Source organism: Phyllobates terribilis, unplaced genomic scaffold (genome assembly GCF_046119375.1).
Source record: "Phyllobates terribilis strain yellow unplaced genomic scaffold, ASM4611937v1 Scaffold_11__3_contigs__length_659146591, whole genome shotgun sequence".
NCBI classification, from domain to species: Eukaryota; Metazoa; Chordata; class Amphibia; order Anura; family Dendrobatidae; genus Phyllobates; species Phyllobates terribilis.
In genome coordinates, this window is record NW_027362771.1 from 655,597,057 (window position 1) to 655,621,413 (window position 24,357).

The following is a 24,357-nucleotide window of genomic DNA, read 5'->3' on the forward strand; positions in this document are numbered from 1 at the left end:
TTCAACACTTAATGTGTTTGATAAAGGGTTTTTGGAAAACTTTAAATTGAAATCCAAACCTTTGTCATCACCTATTTCTGTGGTTGCAATTGATAACACTCCCTTGAAATGTATTACTCACAAGGTTGCTGCATTTCCCCTCACTATCAATGGAGTTCACCAAGAAATTTTGGACTTGGTTGTTTTGGATAATTTACCCTCTCCGGTCGTTCTGGGATTGCCATGGTTAAAACTGCACAATCCTTTACTGGACTGGTCTACTAATGTGATTAAGTCTTGGAGTCCTAAGTGCTATGATAAGTGTTGTAATGGTCGCATTGCGGCTGTGGAATAAGGGGAATTACCGGTACCTATTCAGGATTTTTGGAGGTTTTTTTCGGAGGAGGAGTCGCAAGTTTTACCTCCTCATAGGGATTATGATTGCACCATTGAGTTTATTCCGGGAGCTACTCTTCCCAAGAGTCGCTTGTTTAATCTGACTATCCCTGAGAGAAAGGCCTTGGAGGAGTACATACAGACTATCCTGGCTGCTGGTCACATTAGACCTTCTAAGTCGTCTGTGGCAGTTGGATTCTTCTTTGTTAAAAAAAAGGACGGCGGTTTACGTCCATGTCTGGATTTTCGTGAAATTAATAAGATTACCGTACGCAATTCCTACCCACTGACGTTAATTCCTGACTTGTTTAACCAGTTAGTGGGGGCCAAGTGGTTCTCCAAGATTCATCTCCGGGGGGGCATATAATTTGTTAGGTGTGAAGGAGGGTGATGAATGGAAGACTGCTTTTAACACTCCGGTAGGTCATTTTGAGAATCTGGTGAAGCCTTTTGGTATTACCAATGCACCTGCATTTTTTCAGAACCTTATTAATGACATCCTGAGACCTCTGATTGGTAAGAATGTGGTTGTGTATTTGGATGACATTTTGATTTATTCACCAGATCTGGAGTCTCATTGGCAGAGTGTACGTGAAGTTTTGCAGTTATTGAGTGATAATTCACTCTTTGCTAAGATGGAGAAATGTGAGTTCGCTGTGCAGAGAATTAGTTTTTTGGGCTACATTATCTCCAGCGAGGGCTTTAAGATGGACCCGGTGAAGGTTCAGGCTGTGCAGGAATGGCCTAGGCCTATTGGCTTGAAATCTATACAGAGATTTTTGGGTTTTGCCAATTATTACAGGAAATTCACTAAGAAGTTTTCTGTAATTGTTAAGCCGCTGACCGATCTCACCAGGAAAGGTGTGAATACGGTCCAGTGGACTACTGAGGCCATTGAAGCGTTTAAGTATCTCAAAGAGAGGTTCAGTTCTGCCCCTATCCTTATGCAGCCTGATGAGACCAAGCCTTTTTTGGTTGAGGTCGATGCTTCATCGGTGGGGGTCGGAGCAGTTTTGTCTCAGGAGAACAAGGGTGGAGTACATCCTTGTGCCTTCTTTTCGAAAAAAAATTCGGAAACCAAACTGAATTATAATGTTGGAAATCGGGAGTTGCTGGAAATTAAACTTGCGTTTGAACATTGGCGTCATTTCTTGGAAGGCGCTAGATTTCCTATTCAGGTTTTCACAGATCATAAGAATTTGATCTATCTGGATGCCGCCAAGCGCTTGAATGCCCGTCAAGCTAGGTGGGCACTTTTTTTTTCTCGGTTTCATTTTTCTGTTACCTATATCCCTGGTACTAAGAATGTTAAAGCCGATGCTTTATCTCGCAGTTTCTCTCCTACGGTCGGTGCCGAGGAGGAGGAGAGCATTTTACAGGAAGGAGTTGTGGTAGCAGCATTGGACTCCGTTTTGGAGGATGGGATTCTGAAAGCTCAAGATAATGCCCCGTCTAACACTCCCCATGGAAGGTTGTTCGTGCCTAGAGACTTTAGGAGAGAATTGTTTGTGGAGTGTCATGAGTCTCGGTTGGCAGGTCATCCAGGAATTTCGGAGACTAAGAGACTTATCAGTCGCAGTTTTTGGTGGCCTGGATGGCAGAAGGAAGTCATCAAGTGGGTGCGTCAGTGTACTGTGTGTGCTAGGTCAAAGGCTTCACATACTCCTGCTGCGGGGTTGCTTTGCCCTCTGGAGGTTCCTAGTGCGCCTTGGACGCATCTCACTATGGATTTTATTACGATCTTCCTGTGTCCGAGGATTTTACTGTCATCTGGGTGGTCGTGGACCTTTTTAGTAAGATGTCATTTGGTTCCATTCATTACGTTGCCCTGCGCCAAGACACTCGCTAAGGCGTTTGTTAAGGAGATTGTCAAGCTCCATGGCGTTCCCACGGATATTGTTTCTGATAGAGGACCTCAGTTTGTGGCTCACGTTTGGCGTGCTTTTTGTGACAGGTTGGGAGTCCATTTGTCATTTTCGTCTGGGTATCATCCTGAGTCTAATGGACAGACTGAAAGAAAGAACCAGGATGTAGAAGTTTTTGCGTTGTTTTGTGGCGGACAATCAGGAGGGGTGGTCGGAGTTTCTGCCTCTCGCAGAATTTGCTCTTAACAATCATACATCCTCCTCTGCTGGGTGTTCTCCTTTTTTTTGTTGTACTGGGAGACATCCGTCTTTTGGTTCGTTCTCCAAATTGGGGTTGGCGGTGCCGGAGGAGGAGAATTTTTCCGGTGATTTGGAGAGAGTTTGGACTAATGTACGTTGCAACCTTCAAGAGACTAACAAGAAGTCCAAGAAGTATTTTGACAGGAAACGTAAAGAGGTTTTGTTTACTGTAGGTGACATGGTTTGGTTGTCCTCGAGGAACCTGCGGTTGAGGATTCCCTCTAAAAAACTGGGTCCTAAGTTTGTGGGTCCATTTAAGGTGCTTCAGGTTGTTAACCCGTCTGCGGTTAGGTTGGATGTCCCTACTTCCTGGAAGATTAATCCTGTGTTTCATGTTTCTTTGTTGAAAAAGGCTGATGTATCTGATAGGGACGCCACTGTCACAGTTCCTCCTGTGGTGGAAGACGGCGAATATGAACTTCAGTGTTGTTGACTGTTTTTCTAGCCAGGTGCTTCGGTGCCTGTCCGTTTGCTTGGTCCTTCTGGGACCTCTTGTACCTTTTTGTCTGTTTGTCTTTTTGTGTTCTGCAACAACTTCTCTGTTAAAGTAGTGTCCCATTTTTGTTCCAGTCCTTAATTCTTTTAGAGACCCCTCCCCTTATGCTATAGGTCTTCGTTCAGACTAGCCGGGGACTAAGGCGGGTCTGTTCGCTAGGAACAGGCAGCCCGCTACATCGTAGGGATTCACCTTAGTCTTATTGTAGGGACAGCTTGCCCCTATCTTTCCTTAGTACATGTTGCAGATCTTAACACGCGCCTCTTCCAGCTCCAAGCTCCACTTTTACCATCGCTCCTCTTCCAGCTCCAGGCTCCACTTTTACCATTGCGCCTCTTCCAGCTCCAGGCTCCACTTTTACCATTGCGCCTCTTCCAGCTCCAGGCTCCACTTTTACCATTGCGCCTCTTCCAGCTCCAGGCTCCACTTTTACCATTGCGCCTCTTCCAGCTCCAGGCTCCACTTCTACCATCGCGCCTCTTCCAGCTCCACTTTTACCATCGCTCCTCTTCCAGCTCCAGGCTCCACTTTTACCATCGCGCTTCTTCCAGCTCCAGGCTCCACTTTTACCATCGCGCTTCTTCCAGCTCCAGGCTCCACTTTTACCATCGCGCTTCTTCCAGCTCCAGGCTCCACTTTTACCATCGCGCTTCTTCCAGCTCCAGGCTCCACTTTTACCATCGCACCTCTTCCAGCTCCAGGCTCCACTTTTACCATCGCACCTCTTCCAGCTCCAGGCTCCACTTTTACCATCGCGCCTCTTCCAGCTCCAGGCTCCACTTTTACCATCGCGCCTCTTCCAGCTCCAGGCTCCACTTTTACCATCGCGCCTCTTCCAGCTCCAGGCTCCACTTTTACCATCGCGCCTCTTCCAGCTCCAGGCTCCACTGTTACCATCGCGCCTCTTCCAGCTCCAGGCTCCACTGTTACCATCGCGCCTATTGCAGCTCCAGGCTCCACTTTTACCATCGCGCCTCTTCCAGCTCCAGGCTCCACTTTTACCATCGCGCCTCTTCCAGCTCCAGGCTCCACTTTTACCATCGCGCCTCTTCCAGCTCCAGGCTCCACTTTTACCATCGCTCCTCTTCCAGCTCCAGGCTCCACTTTTACCATCGCGCCTCTTCCAGCTCCAGGCTCCACTGTTACCATCGCGCCTCTTCCAGCTCCAGGCTCCACTGTTACCATCGCGCCTATTGCAGCTCCAGGCTCCACTGTTACCACCGAGCCTATTGCAGCTCCAGGCTCCACTGTTACCACCGAGCCTCTTGAAGCTCCAGGGTCCACTTTTACCATCGCGCTTCTTCCAGCTCCAGGGTCCACTTTTACCATCGTACCTCTTCCAGCTCCAGGGACCACTTCTACCAATGTACCTAGTCTCCACCTCACTTTTTGGATTCTAAGCTTAGAATCTTTAAAAAAAAAAAGGCTTGTCTGCCCATATCCAACTTCAGAGATGTAAACTGGAGACAAAAGTTTAAAAAATCTGTAAAAACTTTGACATTTTCTGAAATTAAGTCTGTGAGGAGCTGGCCTTGTTCTAAAGACTATTGGACCAATGGACATAGAACGGAATCCGCGGCTCTAAGGGATGCAGACTTTTTCCAGTACGGAGCACCGGTTACATCAATCTTATTGTGGTCTTCTATTTGAGATTTGCTTGCTGTGTTTTATTAGAAATTTGCCTGTTTGTCAGTTCAGCCTCAGCAATGTTTCCATTCAGTGACAGTAAGCAGAGGAAGGCATACAGGCTAGATCTTATGCATACATAAGGCCAGACCCAAGATTGGTAACAAAGGAAAATCAATCCATTGTTCTCCCAGTCACTAGTCCCATTGTGTGGATGGGGAGAATAGACCCAGCGGATCTGTCACCACAGGAGGTTTCACATGCAGTCCAAGGTGATGGGTTAGGCCAGAAGAAAATACCTCCACCAATGCACTGTTAACTTTTGCTCATTCAGAGGGCTGATCCCAGGGTGGGAGGACAATAAACCACGTGCTTAGCGGGGAGTTAATGGAGTGATGTTGAGGATCTATTGCTGAGGTCTTGGTGCCCATGTATGGATGGCCTATGGAGTTTGGAGATCTGATGCCGGTTGGGCTGGATACACATGCTACGGTCATGGGATGTGTCGCCTGGATTTGAGACACTTTCTTAATGACTGTTGCCGCTGGATACCGGTGCTTCAGCTGTGTTATCTGGCATCTGGAGGAGCGGGGACTGTGACTATACTTGCTGAAGATACAAAATCTGTGGGCCAACCAAAAGTTGGGAGGCAGTAAGTATTGCCCGGTATGGGGGCAGTGGAATCATAGGCTCGGGTGGGGGATCTTGTGGACTGGGGGCAGTGTATTTTGGCCATCTACCCAGAGCTGTTGTAAAACTATGGACTTAAGGAATAAAAAATAGTTGCATCCTTAACCTGTCAGGGTGATTATTACCACCCACAAACTCATATCTTCACAAAGTCCAATGATGCTGCACTTTCAAAAATGTATGAAAACCAGCACAAGTATGAAAACCAGCACAAAGTCCACATTAGCTTCTGCCAGAAGAGTTGGGGAAAGCTTTTTACATTGAAACGTCCCCGATTATCAATGCTGAGAGACGGGATCGATGGAATTTTAGAATAAACATTTCTTCGAAAGCTGATCTCAAAATGCCAGCGTTACAAAGAAATGGTTTTACCATCCCATTCCTTCCCTCCAATGGATGAAGAATCCAATTTACAGATCCGGAAAAGCATCACCCATCATCTCCAGGCAACTGAATCCTTCAGGGAGGATCATTTTCTTCAAGATCAAGGATCCAGCAACTTACCGGAGCGAGAGGGATCACAATTGCGTCATTTCGTTACAGCGTAGAGACCAAGCAGCGACGTTTCCTTGAGGGCGGATTCCACAGGAGCGGCTGCCACCTCCATGACGGACACTTTAAGAACCTACACTTTCTTGAAGCTGGATGATGCATCCAACATGGACTTATCGATTATCCGCAAAATCCTTTCTAATCCTCCCCAGTGGCACGCCGTTTATTTCCTCCCCTTTTTTTCAGACATTTATTGTTAAATTATTTTCATGAAGCTTTATTTTTTGAGAATCGAAAAGATCTCGAAGTTCCTAAGTAATGGAGGGGGAACTTTAATGACCTGTTTCCATGGGGAAACCTCTGTCGGTAATTCCAGATACCAATACGAGTACTAAAAAGGCATCCAAAGCCCTCGGTGTGCACCATCGTGACCTTGTATGATACAGCGCTCCACAGCCTCGCTCCGCAATGACAGACCCCCTCCATTAGACAGTATGGGGGGCTGGTATGCTGAAATCCCCAAAAACACGAATCTGGATCTTAATGATTGCAGTAGAGGCTCCAGACTGAAAAGATAACAGTATAGGTAACCGTATCATCCATGGTCTGTCCATATGAAGCACAAAGTAATCATGTCCTCCTTAGCCTACCCAACTGGTGGGGGATGTGCATTATTGTTCCTGTCTGCAGGGGGCTTTACCGATCCACGGCTGGACCCTCTCTAATGTTTACATGGAGGGTTATGCCCACGTCTGTCTGATCCTGAGAGTGAGGGAAAAAGTGTAGATACGTTTGGGGTTGTGTTTTGGAAGGGCTCTGGTCTGATGCCGCGGCCAGATATCGGGCCACCACCGTGGCTAGATCCCGGGACCACAGCTGTGGCCAGATCCGGAGCCACCACCGTCGCCAGATCCCGGCATCACTGCTGTGGCCAGATCCTAAACCACCACCGTCGCCAGATCCCGACACCACTGCTGTGGCCAGATCCTGAACCACCACCGTCGCCAGATCCTGAACCACCACCGTCGTCAGATCCCGGGACCACAGCTGTGGCCAGATCCTGAGCCACCACCGTCGCCAGATCCCGGGACCACAGCTGTGGCCAGATCCTGAGCCACCACCGTCGCCAGATCCCGGCACCACTGCTGTGGCCAGATCCTGAGCCACCACCGTCGCCAGATCCCGGCACCACTGCTGCGGCCAGATCCTGAACCACCACCGTCACCAGATCCCGGCATCACTGCTGTGGCCAGATCCTGAGCCACCACCGTCGCCAGATCCCGGCACCACTGCTGTGGCCAGATCCTGAACCACCACCGTCGCCAGATCCCGTCACCACTGCTGTGGCCAGATCCTGAACCACCACCGTCGCCAGATCCCGTCACCACTGCTGTGGCCAGATCCTGAACCACCACCGTCGCCAGATCCCGGCACCACTGCTGTGGCCAGATCCTGAGCCACCACCGTCGCCAGATCCCGGGACCACAGCTGTGGCCAGATCCTGAGCTACCACCGTCGCCAGATCCCGGCACCACAGCTGTGGCCAGATCCTGAGCCACCACCGTCGCCAGATCCCGGCATCACTGCTGTGGCCAGATCCTGAGCCACCACCGTCGCCAGATCCCGGCATCACTGCTGTGGCCAGATCCTGAGCCACCACCGTCGCCAGATCCCGGCATCACTGCTGTGGCCAGATCCTGAGCCACCACCGTCGCCAGATCCCGGCATCACTGCTGTGGCCAGATCCTGAGCCACCACCGTCACCAGATCCCGGCACCACTGCTGTGGCCAGATCCTGAGCCACCACCGTCACTAGATCCCGGGCCACCACCACTGCATGGACAGTTAGAGACTAAGGATTGGCTGAGACTTATTATTGGACCCCTGCCAGGTCTTCGTTAGTGGGGGGGCTGCCGGTTGGCCCCTCTAGCTACATTCCTTATTATTATGGCCACATCATAGTGTTCACCACCGCCACGTGCGTGCTGTCGCACCGCCCCCACAATGCTCGTATGCAGAACACATCAGCGACTCACGAGTGCTGCCGATAACATCTACTTTCACCAGCACACATTCATCCTTGTAAGACGTGGGCGACATCACAGCACTTCTATAGGAAACACAGGTAAAATCACTTTATTTCCAAGACCACCCGAGTCTGGCGGAGGTGCAGGGGCACCGCACTTGTGTCTGCGGGGTTAAAAGCTGTGGGGTGTTTGGGGCGAGTGCCGGCAGATCTGCAGCAGAGCAGCTGGGGCTGAGCACACAGCGGATCTTGACGCTAATCCTATGGATTTGGAGTCGGACGTTCACTTGTGGTAGAATCTCTGGTTCTGTCCGTGCTGCATGAATGGAAGACGAGGGGTCGGCTGTGGGGACGCCTGGAAGCCAGACTGTGATAGAAGGGAAAGAAAGGGGTCACCATCACGCCATCCACAGCCTGCAAGCTTTCATTACAGGCCTCGTCTACTTACCGTGTGCGGCTGCTGTGGTGGGGTCCCGTGTGGGTATCCTCCCGGAGATGATGAACGTGGCGGGTGGGAATACGACAGGGTCGACTGAAAAGAAAGCAAACCAGTCAGCAATGGAGACCTCAAGCATCAGTGCTGATCTCCACAGGGTCATTAACAAAGGGAGGTCTCTGTCTCGACGGGATGGTATAAGGGAACACCCCGGATCATCCAGCTGCATGAGGACATGCCCCATAGGTGTCCCGTCACATCAGACGTGGGCTGCCATCGGTGCTGGTAATCCCGTAGCCGGTCTCCCACAGTGGCATTAAGGCACGTGGTCCAGGGCACCCACTGGCTCCATGATGTAATCACACAGTCCCGATTAGGGTCCATGGCAGCAGGGAGCCAGCTGAAGCCCCCATGGCTGTGTAGCCCAGACACATGCTGGACATCTCCGGAAGCTCAAGTCCCCAAGGAGGATTAAAAAAAAAAAAAAAAATCTCAAAATACTTCATGGTAACTTCTTCGCTAAAAACAAGTCCTTAAAAGTTATACTGAAGGAAAAATGCATTAAAGGGGTGGTCCAGACTTCGGGACTGCAGACTTGAACCCCATGTGAGCCCTCACACTGAGCACTATCAGGATTCTCCGGTGCTGGGCGGTTACGTGACTGCAAGTGTGTGATTTTTATACATCTGGCCACATTCAGACTAGACGTGCCCGGCCACCTTTCACTTGCAGTGAGCGAGGCCATGCAAGTCTAGTGGGCACGTGACCGCAATTAGGCAAATCACATAGTTGTGGCTACGTAACCTCCACCGGAGTGTGCAGTGTGGGTTAACAAGTCTGCAGTCACAGAGTGACTGCAGATTTGAGCACCGACCGTGGACAACCCCTTTAAGTGGAATTATATAGTAGTATTCAAAATAATAGCAGTCGAATATGAATAACCAGATTAATAGCTGTTTTTGGTATAAATTCTATCACCACATGTCAGAATTTCCCAGTCGGTGCAGCAGATGGTAAGAAACCCCCAGACTCCACATTCATCATCTGCAGGTTTTTGAGTTTGTGTATTTGAATAATTAATTGTACGGGGGGTGTTCAATATAATAGCAGTGTGGAGGTCAATCAGTGCGGTCAATCATTCCGTGAGGAAACAGATGTGAATCAGGTGGCCCTTATATAAGGGTGAAGCAGCACATGTTGGACATGCATTTCTCCTTGAAAGCCTGAGAAATGTGGGCCTTTCGAGACATTGTTCAGAAGAACAAAGGACTCTGATTATAAAGTTGATTGGAGAAGGTAAAACTTATAAAGAAGTGCAGACAATGATCAGCTGTTCAGCTAAAATTATCTCCAATGGTTTAAAATGGAAAACCAGAGAGACGTGGAAGAAAACGGAAGACTACCATCCAAATGGATGGAAGAATAGCCAGAATGGCAAAGGCTCAGCCAATGATCGGCTCCAGGAGGATCACAGACAGTCTCCAGTTACCTGTGAGGACTGTGACAGTTAGAAGACGCCTGTGTGAAGCTAATCTCTTACCAAAAAGTCCCCGCAAAGTCCCACTGTTAAAAAAAAAAAAAAAGACATGTACTGAAGGGGATACAATTTGCCAGAACAGGTCAACTGGTCAAGAGAAATGGAGAAACATTTTATGGACGGATGAAAAAAACAGACGACCCCCAAACTCTGAATTCAAGCCACAGTACACCCTGCAGACAGTGAAGCATGGTGGTGAAGCATCAGGATATGGGCATGTTTCTCTTACTATGGTGCCGGGCCTATTTACCACATACCAGGGATCATGGACCAGTTTGCATATATTAAAATACTTGATGAGGTCATGTTGCCTTACGCTGAAGAGGATATGCCCTTGATATGGGTGTTTCAACAAGACATCGACCCTAAACACACCAGTAAACCAGCAAAATCTTGGTTCCAGTCCAACAAAATTGAGGTTAAGGAGTGGCCAGCCCAATCCCTGGACCTTAATCCGATAGAACACTTGTGGGGGGACATCAAAAATGCCGTTTCTGAGAAAAAGCAAACAAATGTCAAAAAATGTGGGATGTAGTGAAAGCTTCCTGGGCTGGAAGAACAGTGACAGAGGCCAGAAGATGGTTGACTCTATGCAACATAGATGTGAAGCAGCTCTAAAAAACTGTGGGTAACAACTAAATATTAGATTAGTGATTCACAGAAATGATAAATCCTCAAAAAAAAGACATATTGTGAGATTGTAAAGACAAATGCAGACACTGCTATATTTTCGAACAGAACAATGGTCATTTTTTGTATTTTTTTGTAAAGTAGTAAAAATTATCTTCATTTCTCTTCATGTTGTGAATTAGAAAACAGCGAGCGATGTCCCCAATGCTGGAAATAACAACTAGGAGAAAGACTCTGTGATAACGCGTGTTTGTGAACACACTGCTATTACTTTGATCACTACTGTACAGAGGATTAGAGCAGAAGAAGAACTTGTATACTGGTTACGAGTAAGCTGAGCTGCAGCACGTAATGCCAGGCAGCAGCTGCAAAAGCAAACAAGAAAAGAGTACAAAAATGAAAGAAATCCTGTGATCCCATTGATATCCCTCTGTAAATCTTGTGTAAGGACACATCTTCAATAAAGGAAAGCTGAAGAGTGTACAAGGATTGGCAACTAAATTGTGGTACGAGATGTCTCCTTTATATTGAGAGCACGGTCCTCAAGAGAGTGCATACTCCACAAGAGCGGTGAGAGAGCGGGAAGAGGAAACTGTCAACAGGAGCATCAAGGGAATGGGAAGAACGCACAGTCTGCAAGAGCAGAGAGCACATGGTCACAAGAGCGGAAAGAGAATGGTTCGCAATAGTGAGCACACAGGCCACAAAAATATTTAGAGAGCGGGAGAGAGTACGGTCCACAAGAGTGACAAGAGAGAGCACAGTACCCAAAAGCATCGGGACAGGGGAAAGAGCATGGTGAATAAGAATGGCGAGAGTGCGCACAGTCCACAAAAGCATTGGGAGAGTGGAAGAGAGCATGGTCCAAAAGAGCGGCGGGAGAGCAAGACAGGGCACAGTCCTCAAGAGCGACGAGAGTGCGGGAAGGGCAAATGGTAAACAACAGTAGCGAGAAAGTGGGAAGAGTGAACGGTCCACAAGAGCAGTGAGAGCATGGGAAAAGCAAACGGTCAACAGCAGCAAGGAGGTGGTAAGAGCGCATGGTCCACAAGAGGCGAAAGAGCACAATGTCCACAAGAGCAGTGAGTGTTGGAAGAGGGCACGATCCATAAGAGCGGAAGGAGAGCAAGAGAACGGTTGGTCCACAAGTAAAGCAAGAGTGCACATGGTCCACAAGAGTAGCGAGAGAGCAGTAAGCACACGTCCAGAGAGCAGAGACAGTGCACAGTCCACAAGAGCAGCGAGAGAGCAGCAAGAGCAAACAGTCCACAACAGCAAACGGAAACTGGGAAGAGCGCACTGTCCACAAGAGCGGTGAGAGAGCACAAGGTCCACAAGAGCAGTGAGAGAGTAGGAAGAGCACATGTTCCACATGAGCATCGAGAGAGAATGTGGTCCACAGGAGTGGGAAGAGTGCACGGTCCACAGGAGTGTCGAGAGAGCAGGAGAACAGGGAGAGCACGATCCACAAGAGCAGCGAGAGTGGGAAGAACGCACGATCCACGAGAGCAAGAGAATGTATGGTCCACAAGAGCATCGAGAGAGCAGGAAGAGCAAACGGTGCACAAGAGTGGCGAGAGGGTAGGAAGAGCGCATGGTCCACAAGAGCAATGAGAGAGTGGGAAGAGCGCATGGTGCATAGGAGTGGGAAGAGCGCATGGTCCACAAGAGCAATGAGAGAGTGGGAAGAGGACATGGTGCATAGGAGTGGGAAGAGCGCATGGTGCATAGGAGTGGGAAGAGCGCATGGTGCATAGGAGTGGGAAGAGCGCATGGTCCACAAGAGCAATGAGAGAGTGGGAAGAGCGCATGGTGCATAGGAGTGGGAAGAGCGCATGGTCCACAAGAGCAATGAGAGAGTGGGAAGAGGACATGGTGCATAGGAGTGGGAAGAGCGCATGGTGCATAGGAGTGGGAAGAGCGCATGGTGCATAGGAGTGGGAAGAGCGCATGGTCCACAAGAGCAATGAGAGAGTGGGAAGAGCGCATGGTGCATAGGAGTGGGAAGAGCGCATGGTCCACAAGAGCAATGAGAGAGTGGGAAGAGCGCATGGTGCATAGGAGTGGGAAGAGCGCATGGTGCATAGGAGTGGGAAGAGCGCATGGTGCATAGGAGTGGGAAGAGCGCATGGTGCATAGGAGTGGGAAGAGCGCATGGTGCATAGGAGTGGGAAGAGCGCACGGTCCACAAGAGCAATGAGAGAGTGGGAAGAGGACATGGTGCATAGGAGTGGGAAGAGCGCATGGTCCACAAGAGCAATGAGAGAGTGGGAAGAGGACATGGTGCATAGGAGTGGGAAGAGCGCATGGTCCACAAGAGCAATGAGAGAGTGGGAAGAGGACATGGTGCATAGGAGTGGGAAGAGCGCATGGTCCACAAGAGCAATGAGAGAGTGGGAAGAGGACATGGTGCATAGGAGTGGGAAGAGCGCATGGTCCACACGAGCAATGAGAGAGTGGGAAGAGCGCATGGTGCATAGGAGTGGGAAGAGCGCATGGTACATAAGAGCGTCAAGAGAGAAGTCGTGCATTGTCCACAAGAACAGCGAGAGTGGGAAGAGCGCACGATCCACAAGAGTGACAGGACAGCAAGAGAATGCACGGTCCACAAGGGCAGCGAGAGAGCAGCTAGCATCTCTGTGCAAAAAGTCCTCGGCTCCCTAACCCTCCAAGGACGGAAGAGTCACATTTTGTAAAACCGCACCATCATTTTTATTTTTAAATTCTAAACCTTGTATTAAAACCACTGAAATATATAAAAACCGCCTCATACGATCGGTATCTCCCTGATCATACTGACTGACAGAAACAGATCACCGCAGAATGAATGTTGTCATCACAAAAAACTATGGAGGAACTACGAACTGAGCAGCGCACGACATTGAAGACGGGGCCACCTCTGCGCCCCAACAGTCTGAGCATGCTCGGATCAGGTTTCTCTTCCCTCCTCTGCCTGGATCCTGCTTTGGATGCTTTAGAGAGCCATCCCTTCACCTGATAATCGCTGCGATGTGCTGCTGATCGATAGAAAGCAAATCACAGGGCTTGTCAGATGACGGGACAGCGCCCCCAAGCTTCAGCAGGATACAATACCTCTGCTTGCTGTCTGTCATGTGCTGCTACTCCCCCTTGAAACAATCTAATGGTACACTACCTCTGCTTGATATTTCTGCTTCATCCATTCAATACTCGCTGGTATGTCTGTCCTTACCCCACTGTAGACGTTATCAGATATCTACACACACACACAGTCCTAGCTCTGTCTTCCATCACCCAGCCATCTCCAGGTGATCTGACCAGCTGATAATCTATCCACAAGCAGCTCCCACCATGCCCCTCACCTAATGGTTTAAAGCTCCTTAAGGGGTGCACGCGTGTGGGGTTGATGCACGCGTCCTCTTCTGCAAAGTGTGTCTTCGTCGCCAAGTGTGGGCACTTACTTCAGACTCTCTTTTAACTATGTTTTTGTTTGTTTTCACTCTCACCCCCATAATCCTTCACTTTCTACTAACCCCCTAATCCCTACACCTAGTAATGACCTTCATCTCTCCGTCCATCCTCCCCATCCATATCACCTCCTCCTCAGATCTATTCCTCAACATTCAATCTTGTGTCTCCAAGCACAGACAGCCACCTCATGCCCTCTCCTCCTCCCACCTAACAGTTTATCTGCTCCTCCTCACTGCTGGCGATATCTCTCAAAATCCTGGTCTCCTCACCACATCCCCACAGTCAGTCACTTCCACCTCCTATCCACGATCTGTCAAACTCTCGCAACCTCATTAATATTCACCCAGTCCCCACTTCCCCAGTCGCACTAACAGGACTCTATGAAACGCTCGCTCCGTCTGTAACAAACTTTCCTACATTCATGATCTTTTCATTACTAACAACCTTTCCTTCCTCGCTATCCCCGAAACCTGGCTCATCCCTTCTGACATAGCTTCTCCAGCTGCACTCTCATATGGTGGATTCCACCTTTCCCACACCCCCCGCCCCAGCAGCAAACATGGTGGAGGAGAAAGCTTTCTCCTGTTTGATTCCTGTACCTTCATCCAAATGCCACTACCGCCCTCCATTACTCTCCCCTCTTTTGAGGTGCACTGTGTGCACATCTATTCCCCCTCCAACTGGCTGTCATTTACTGCCCCCAGAGTCAGCCACCATCTTTCTCGACCATTTCACCACCTAGCTACTTCACTTCCTTTGAACCGACATCCCCACTATCATCATGTGCGACTTCAACATCCCCCATTGACCCTTCCCACTCATCTGTCTCTAAGCTTCTATCCCTCACTTCCTCCTTCGGCCTTGCTCAGTGGTCTTCCACAGCCACTCACAAAGATGGCCACGCACTGGACCTCATCTTCACCCGACTCTGTTCCCTATCTAACCTCTCTAACTTACCTCTCCCTCTATCTGACCACAACCTACTCACATTCTCTTCCCTCTCCTCTCCAGGTGCACAATTCCCACTCCACAAACTTGCACACCCTCGCAGAAACCTCACAAACCTCGACCTACACTCACTCTCTGAATCCCTCCTCCCTCTTACAGACATTAGCTCCTTACACGATGCAGATGCTGCTGCTGCTGCTTTATATAACACAACAGCTGCAGCTCTCGATTCGGTCGCCCCTCTCACACACCAAAGCTTGCACAATCAATAGGCAACCCTGGCACACCAGCCGGACTAAAGAACTGCGACGGGCCACCAGGGTTGCTGAGCAGAGAGGGAAAAGGTCCCACTCCAACGAGCACTTTATCGCATTCAAACAATCCCTCACCATTTTCAAGTCCACACTCACTGCAGCAAAACAAACATACTTCTTATCTCTCATATCCTCCCTGTCTCACAACCCTAAACAGCTATTAAACACTTTCAATTCTCTCCTCCGTCCCCCAGCGCCTCCTCCCTCTCCTCTCAGCCGAAGACTTTGCCTCATTCTTCAAGCAGAAGACTGACACCAGACAAAGTGTTTGCTTTAAGTCCCCACAGCCCCTCCTCATATCTACCCAACATTCCTCCTCCACCATTACAGAAGATCAAGTTTCCTCTTTACTCTCCAAATCCCACCTCACCACCTGTGAACTCGACCCAATCCCGTCCCACCTAATCCCTAACCTTTCCACAGTCTTCATCCCAACCCTAACCCACCTCTCCAACCTGTCACTAACAACTGGTGTCTTCCCCTCATGTTTCAAACATGCTTCAATCACACCCATCCTCAAAAAGCCCTCCCTTGACCCATCCTCTCTGTCTAGCTATCGCCCATATCACTCCCCTATGCCTCAAAACTACTGGAACAACACGTCCACCTTGAACTGTCCTCCCACCTCTCCTCCTGCTTCCTCTTTGACAGCTTAAAATCAGGCTTCCGACCGCACCATTCTACTGAAACTGCACTGACTAAAGTCACCAACAACCTACTAACCGCCAAATCCAAGCGACACTACTCTGTCCTCCTCCTCCTGGACCTGTCATCTGCCTTTGACACAGTGGACCATTCCCTCTTACTACAGACGCTCTCATCTCTCGGCATCACAGACCTGGCCCTATCCTGGATCTCCTCATACCTAACAGAATGGATATTCAGCGTCTCCCACTCACACACACCCTCCTCATCATCTCGCCCCCCCATCTGTCGGTGCCCCCCAAGGGTCAGTCCTAGGGCCCCTGCTCTTCTCTATCTACACCTTAGGCCTGGGACAGCTCATAGAGTCCTATGGCTTTCAGTATCACCTCTATGCTGATGACACACAGATCTACCTCTCTGGACCTGATATCACCTCCTTATTAACCAGAATCCCACAATGTCTGTCCGCTATCTCATCCTTCTTCTCTGATAGATTTCTAAAACTTAACATGGACAAAACAGAATTCATCATCTTTCCCCCACATCACTCAGTGTCAGTCCACTCTCCCCAGTCCCTCAAGCTCGCTGTCTTGGGGTAACCCTGGACTCTGACCTCTCCTTCAAATAACATATCCAAGCCCTTTCCACTTCCTGCAGACTCCAACTCAAATATCTTCTCCTCTCTGTCAATGCCTCCACTGGCTCCCCATTGCTCAGAGACTCCAGTTCAATAACCTAACCAAGGCATACAAAGCCATCCACAACCTGTCTCCTCCATATATCTCTGACCTAGTCTCCCGGTACATACCTGCACGCAACCTCCGATCCTCACAAGATCTCCTTCTCTACTCCCCTCTTATCTCCTCCTCCCACAATCGCATACAAGATTTCTCCCGTGCTTCCCCCCTACTCTGGAACTCTCTACCCCAACTTATCAGACTCTCGCCTACCGTGGAAACCTTCATAAGGAACCTGAAGACCCAGCTCTTCCGACAAACCTACCAACCTGCAGTAACCACCGCTGCATGACCAGCAGTACTCTCACCTACTGTATCCTCACCCATCCCCTGTAGACTGTGAGCCTCACGGGCAGGGTCCTCTCTCCACCATGCCGTTGCACGACCAGCTCTACCCTCACCTACTGTATCCTCACCCATCCCCTGTAGACTGTGAGCCTCACGGGCAGGGTCCTCTCTCCACCATGCCGCTGTACGACCAGCTCTACCCTCACCTACTGTATCCTCACCCATCCCCTGTAGACTGTGAGCCTCACGGGCAGGGTCCTCTCTCCACCATACCGCTGCACGACCAGCTCTACCCTCACCTACTGTATCCTCACCCATCCCCTGTAGATTGTGAGCCCTCACGGGCAGGGTCCTCGCTCCACCATACCGCTGCATGACCAGCTCTACCCTCACCTACTGTATCCTCACCCATCCCTTGTAGACTGTGACCCCTCGCGGGCAGGGTCCTAGCTCCACCATACCTCTACACGAACAGCTCTACCCTCACCTACTGCATCCTCACCCATCCCTTGTAGACTGTGAGCCCTCGTGGGCAGGGTCCTCGCTCCACCATACCTCTACACGACCAGCTCTACCCTCACCTACTGTATCCTCACCCATCCCTTGTAGATTGTGAGCCCTCGCGGGCAGGGTCCTAGCTCCACCATACCGCTGCACGACCAGCTCTACCCTCACCTACTGTATCCTCACCCATCCCTTGTAGATTGTGAGCCCTCGTGGGCAGGGTCCTAGCTCCACCATACCGCTGCACGACCAGCTCTACCCTCACCTACTGTATCCTCACCCATCCCTTGTAGACTCTGAGCCCTCGCGGGCAGGGTCCTCGCTCCACCATACCGCTGCATGACCAGCTCTACCCTCACCTACTATATCCTCACCCATCCCCTGTAGATTGTGAGCCCTCGCGGGCAGGGTCCTAGCTCCACCATACCGCTGCACGACCAGCTCTACCCTCACCTACTGTATCCTCACCCATCCCTTGTAGACTGTGAGCCTTCGCGGGCAGGGTCCTCTCTCCACCATACCACTGCACGATCAGCTCTACCCTCACCTACTGTATCCTCACCCATCCCCTGTAGATTGTGAGCCCTCGTGGGCAGAGTCCTAGCTCCACCATACCACTGCACGACCAGCTCTACCCTCACCTACTGTATCCTCACCCATCCCTTGTAGACTATGAGCCCTCGCGGGCAGGGTCCTCGCTCCACCATACCGCTGCATGACCAGCTCTATCCTCACCTACTGTATCCTCACCCATCCCTTGTAGACTGTGAGCCCTCGCGGGCAGGGTCCTCTCTCCACCACACCGCTGCACGACCAGCTCTACCCTCACCTACTGTATCCTCACCCATCCCTTGTAGACTGTGAGCCCTCGCGGGCAGGGTCCTCTCTCCACCACACCGCTGCACGACCAGCTCTACCCTCACCTACTGTATCCTCACCCATCCCTTGTAGACTGTGAGCCCTCGCGGGCAGGGTCCTCGCTCCACCATACCACTGCATGACCAGCTCTATCCTCACCTACTGTATCCTCACCCATCCCTTGTAGACTGTGAGCCCTCGCGGGCAGGGTCCTCTCTCCACCACACCGCTGCACGACCAGCTCTACCCTCACCTAGTGTATCCTCACCCATCCCTGGTAGACTGTGAGCCCTCGCGGGCAGGGTCCTCTCTCCACCATACCGCTGCACGACCAGCTCTCCCCTCACCTACTGTATTCTCGCCCATAACTTGTAGACTGAGCCCTCGCGGGCAGGGTCCTCGCTCCTCCACACCTCTGCACGACCAGCTCTACCCTCACCTACTGTATCCTCACCCATCCCTTGTAGACTGTGAGCCCTCGCGGGCAGGGTCCTCGCTCCACCATACCGCTGCACGACCAGCTCTACGCTCACCTACTGTATCCTCACCCATCCCCTCTAGACTGTGAGCCCTCGCGGGCAGGGTCCTCGCTCCACCATACCGCTGCACAACCAGCTCTACCCTCACCTACTGTATCCTCACCCATCCCTTGTAGACTGAGCCCTCGCGGGCAGGGTCATCTCTCCACCACACCGCTGCACGACCAGCTCTACCCTCACCTACTGTATCCTCATCCATCCCTTGTAGACTGTGAGCCCTCGCGGGCAGGGTCATCTCTCCACCACACCGCTGCACGACCAGCTCTACCCTCACCTACTGTATCCTCATCCATCCCTTGTAGACTGTGAGCCCTCGCGGGCAGGGTCCTCTCTCCACCATACCGCTGCACGACCAGCTCTCCCCTCACCTACTGTATTCTCGCCCATCCCTTGTAGACTGTGAGCCCTCGCGGGCAGGGCCCTCGCTCCTCCACACCTCTGCACGACCAGCTCTACCCTCACCTACTGTATCCTCACCCATCCCTTGTAGACTGTGAGCACTCGCGGGCAGGGTCCTCGCTCCACCATACCGCTGCACGACCAGCTCTACGCTCACCTATTGTATCCTCACCCATCCCTTGTAGACTGTGAGCCCTCGCGGGCAGGGTCCTCGCTCCACCATACCTCTACACGACCAGCTCTGCCCTCACCTACTGTATCCTCACCCATCCCTTGTAGACTGAGCACTCGCGGGCAGGGTCCTCGCTTCACCATACCGCTGTACGACCAGCTCTGCCCTCACCTACTGTATCCTCACCCATCCCTTGTAGACTGAGCACTCGCGGGCAGGGTCCTCGCTTCACCATACCGCTGCACGACCAGCTCTACGCTCACCTACTGTATCCTCACTCATCCCCTGTAGACTGTGAGCCCTTGCGGGCAGGGTCCTCGTTCCACCGTACCACTGCATGACCAGCTCTACCCTCACCTACTGTATCCTCATCCATCCCTTGTAGACTGAGCCCTCGCGGGCAGGGTCCTCTCTCCACCATACCGCTGCACGACCAGCTCTACCCTCACCTACTGTATCCTCACCCATCCCCTGTAGACTGAGCCCTCGCGGGCAGGGTCTTCGCTCCACCATACCGCTGCACGACCAGCTCTCCCCTCACCTACTGTATCCTCACCCATCCCTTGTAGACTGTGAGCCCTCGCGGGCAGGGTCCTCGCTCCACCATACCGCTGCACAACCAGCTCTACCCTCACCTACTGTATCCTCACCCATCCCCTGTAGACTGTGAGCCCTCGCGGGCAGGGTTCTCGCTCCACCATACCGCTGTACGACCAGCTCTCCCCTCACCTACTGTATCCTCACCCATCCCCTGTAGACTGTGAGCCCTCGCGGGCAGGGTTCTCGCTCCACCATACCTCTACACGACCAGCTCTGCCCTCACCTACTGTATCCTCACTCATCCCTTGTAGACTGTGAGCCCTCGCGGGCAGGGTCCTCGCTCCACCATACCGCTGCACAACCAGCTCTACCCTCACCTACTGTATCCTCACCCATCCCCTGTAGACTGTGAGCCCTCGCGGGCAGGGTTCTCGCTCCACCATACCGCTGTACGACCAGCTCTCCCCTCACCTACTGTATCCTCACCCATCCCCTGTAGACTGTGAGCCCTCGCGGGCAGGGTTCTCGCTCCACCATACCTCTACACGACCAGCTCTGCCCTCACCTACTGTATCCTCACTCATCCCTTGTAGATTGTGAGCCCTCGCGGGCAGGGTCCTCTCTCCACCATACCGCTGCATGATCAGCTCTGCCCTCACCTACTGTATCCTCACCCATCCCCTGTAGACTGTGAGCCCTCGCGGGCAGGGTCCTCGCTTCACCATACCGCTGCACGACCAGCTCTCCCCTCACCTACTGTATCCTCACCCATCCCTTGTAGACTGAGCCCTCGCGGGCAGGGTCCTTGCTCCTCCTGTACCAGTCGCTGACTCATTTTGTTCAAGATAATTTTAAGTGTATTTGCCATGTATACCCCTTTTCACATGTAAAGAGCCATGGAATAAATGGCGCTATAATAATAATAATAATAATAATATAGGAAGAGGACAGTGAAGTCTGATCTGAGCTCGGTCACGCGTGGTGCAGACTGACTCTGCTGATGCTTTGGAGCGCCGTCCCTTCACCCAACAAGCCCTAGGATTTGCTTTCTAATGATCAGCAGCACATTGCAGTGACGCCTGATCAGAGCATGCGCAGACTGCTGTCAATCACAGAGGTGGCCCTGTCGTCTCCTATGACGAGCGCTGCTCAGTTTGTCCATTCTAGGTCCCTAGATGGGAAGTAGCAGAGTCACAGCACAAGGCCAGGCGCCGCCCCCCACAGCACAAGGCCAGGCGCCGCCCCCCACAGCACAAGGCCAGGCGCCCCCACAGCACAAGGCCAGGCGCCGCCCCCCACAGCACAAGGCCAGGCGCCGCCCCCCACAGCACAAGGCCAGGCGCCGCCCCCCACAGCACAAGGCCAGGCGCCGCCCCCCACAGCACAAGGCCAGGCGCCGCCCCCCACAGCACAAGGCCAGGCGCCGCCCCCCACAGCACAAGGCCAGGCGCCGCCCCCCACAGCACAAGGCCAGGCGCCGCCCCCCACAGCACAAGGCCAGGCGCCGCCCCCCACAGCACAAGGCCAGGCGCCGCCCCCCACAGCACAAGGCCAGGCGCCGCCCCCCACAGCACAAGGCCAGGCGCCGCCCCCCACAGCACAAGGCCAGGCGCCGCCCCCCACAGCACAAGGCCAGGCGCCGCCCCCCACAGCACAAGGCCAGGCGCCGCCCCCCACAGCACAAGGCCAGGCGCCCCCCCCCACAGCACAAGGCCAGGCGCCCCCACAGCACAAGGCCAGGCGCCGCCCCCCACAGCACAAGGCCAGGCGCCGCCCCCCACAGCACAAGGCCAGGCGCCGCCCCCCACAGCACAAGGCCAGGCGCCGCCCCCCACAGCACAAGGCCAGGCGCCGCCCCCCACAGCACAAGGCCAGGCGCCGCCCCCCACAGCACAAGGCCAGGCGCCGCCCCCCACAGCACAAGGCCAGGCGCCGCCCCCCACAGCACAAGGCCAGGCGCCGCCCCCCACAGCACAAGGCCAGGCGCCGCCCCCCACAGCACAAGGCCAGGCGCCGCCCCCCACAGCACAAGGCCAGGCGCCGCCCCCCACAGCACAAGGCCAGGCGCCGCCCCCCACAGCACAAGGCCAGGCGCCGCCCCCCACAGCACAAGGCCAGGCGCCGCCCCCCACAGCACAAGGCCAGGCGCCGCCCCCCACAGCACAAGGCCAGGCGCCGCCCCCCACAGCACAAGGCCAGGCGCCGCCCCCCACAGCACAAGGCCAGGCGCCGCCCCCCACAGCACAAGGCCAGGCGCCGCCCCCCACAGCACAAGGCCAGGCGCCGCCCCCCACAGCACAAGGCCAGGCGCCGCCCCCCACAGCACAAGGCCAGGCGCCGCCCCCCACAGCACAAGGCCAGGCGCCGCCCCCCACAGCACAAGGCCAGGCGCCGCCCCCCACAGCACAAGGCCAGGCGCCGCCCCCCACAGCACAAGGCCAGGCGCCGCCCCCCACAGCACAAGGCCAGGCGCCGCCCACAGCACAAGGCCAGGCGCCGCCCCCCACAGCACAAGGCCAGGCGCCCCCCACAGCACAAGGCCAGGCGCCCCCCACAGCACAAGGCCAGGCGCCGCCCCCCACAGCACAAGGCCAGGCGCCCCCACAGGACAAGGCCAGGCGCCGCCCCCCACAGCACAAGGCCAGGCGCCGCCCCCCACAGCACAAGGCCAGGCGCCGCCCCCCACAGCACAAGGCCAGGCGCCGCCCCCCACAGCACAAGGCCAGGCGCCCCCCACAGCACAAGGCCAGGCGCCGCCCCCCACAGCACAAGGCCAGGCGCCGCCCCCCACAGCACAAGGCCAGGCGCCGCCCCCCACAGCACAAGGCCAGGCGCCGCCCCCCACAGCACAAGGCCAGGCGCCGCCCCCCACAGCACAAGGCCAGACGCCCCCACATCTAGTCACATAAGGTGGGCTTACAGGAACAGTGCAGGAAATAGGACGATATGGGAAAGTTGATTGTTAGGAAGCGTTGGGTGATCTGAAAGGGGGTGAAATCAGAAGTGGAAAACCTCTTCAATAGAAGTCACACTAATGAAAAATAACTGAAGTGATTGGCTGCCGCACGATTAACGGGAATATAATCCGCCAGTACACGGGAAGCTTCAGAAAGTCGGGAATCACCAATATCTGCTCATAGAAGAATCCTACATGAGACTGGCATGAACGAGTCTATGGAAAGACAACAGCGAGAGGTCAGTCTGTACGACAGGCGTGACGGAGGGGTGGAACGTTTACATACAAGGCCGTTCACCGGGGAAGTCCTGACCCCCGGCCCGTGTAGTGTGGTTCTCCCATAACGCTCAGTCTGGACTGTGCCGAGGCCGGTGATCCTCACCACCACCAGCGGTATTCACAACCATGTGGCGTCTCCAGTCACTGCAGGCAGGAAGTGAGTAGACTGTGCGTCCAGGAGGACTAGACGCTGTCCGTCCCTTACACACGAGAGCTCCAGACGATTCCCCGACACTTTCTGACATAATATTACTACTATCTTCTAAACGAGAAGATGGCGACCCCATGAGCCCGATGCCTCGGAGCGGTCACATTACCGTGTTTTGGACACCGGCATAAAATGGAGCAATAGGTTTTCCTGATCTCCTGTCTCAGAGACGGGAGGTTGTTCTATCGGAGGCTCTGGTACAAGGTATCGGACTGGGCCGAGGAGGAGTAACAGCATGGCAGACATGGAGGCCTTCACCAGCTGCTGTGAGGTGGTCGATGGGGTGACGGGGGTCTTCTCTCTAGTGCCGAGATGCTGCAGCATCGAACCACAGTATCTACAATCCCAGCTCTTGTGTGAAGAGTGCAGCTGTGAACTGCAAACAGCAGCCGCAGTGTAAAGAGAGTGCAGCTCTTGAGCGTGCGGCATACATCGTCAGTGACTTCTGCTGAACACAGAGCTAATGCTGGGAAGTGTTAATCGCCGCCTGCACCATCAGTGGTGAAGGTGGTGGTAGTTGTCCTCTCCAGTCATCACTACTAGCGTCTGAATTACCCGAGGCCTTGGCCGCCCAGAATACAATCCCGATCTGACCAGAAAAGGAGCTGCACAACAGCAGGAGCTTCCACCAAACACGGCCCCACCAGTGAGCGCGCACCTACTGGCCCTTACCTTGGTCGGCTGCATGGGCACTGCTATTGGCGGTGCTGTCAAAAGTGTCTGTGATGGGTGCAGAGCCTGAGGGTGCATGGGCCGAAGGGTAGACTGAGGAGAGAAATGGTGGCAATGTGAGAAAAAAAAAACAAAATGTCCATATACCAACACAGAAATATAACAGGACATCCCTATGGTACATCATAGAATGGTAGAGTTGGAGGGGACCTCCAGGGTCATCTGGTCCACCCCCCGGCTTAATGCAGGATTTCAGTAAACCATCTCAGACAGATGTCTGTCCAGCCTCTGTTTGAAGACTTCCATTGATGAACTCACCACTAGTGATGAGCGAGCATGCTTGTTATTTGAGATTTACGAGCATGCTCGGGTGTT

General features: G+C 53.1%; 1 protein-coding gene across 1 annotated transcript in view; it reads right to left on the reverse strand.

Moving 5' to 3' along the window:
• Positions 1-7,964: 7,964 nt before the first annotated feature.
• GPS2 (G protein pathway suppressor 2) overlaps positions 7,965-24,357 on the reverse strand; it is a 48,229-nt gene continuing 31,836 nt past the window's right edge. Inside the window, exons 10-12 of the mRNA XM_073654640.1 lie at positions 23,983-24,075; positions 8,319-8,402; positions 7,965-8,237 (exon numbers count right to left, since the gene is read on the reverse strand). Coding sequence (XP_073510741.1) covers positions 8,154-8,237; positions 8,319-8,402; positions 23,983-24,075 — 261 coding nt within the window. The 3' untranslated portion in view covers positions 7,965-8,153. The remainder of the gene's footprint in view (positions 8,238-8,318; positions 8,403-23,982; positions 24,076-24,357) is intronic.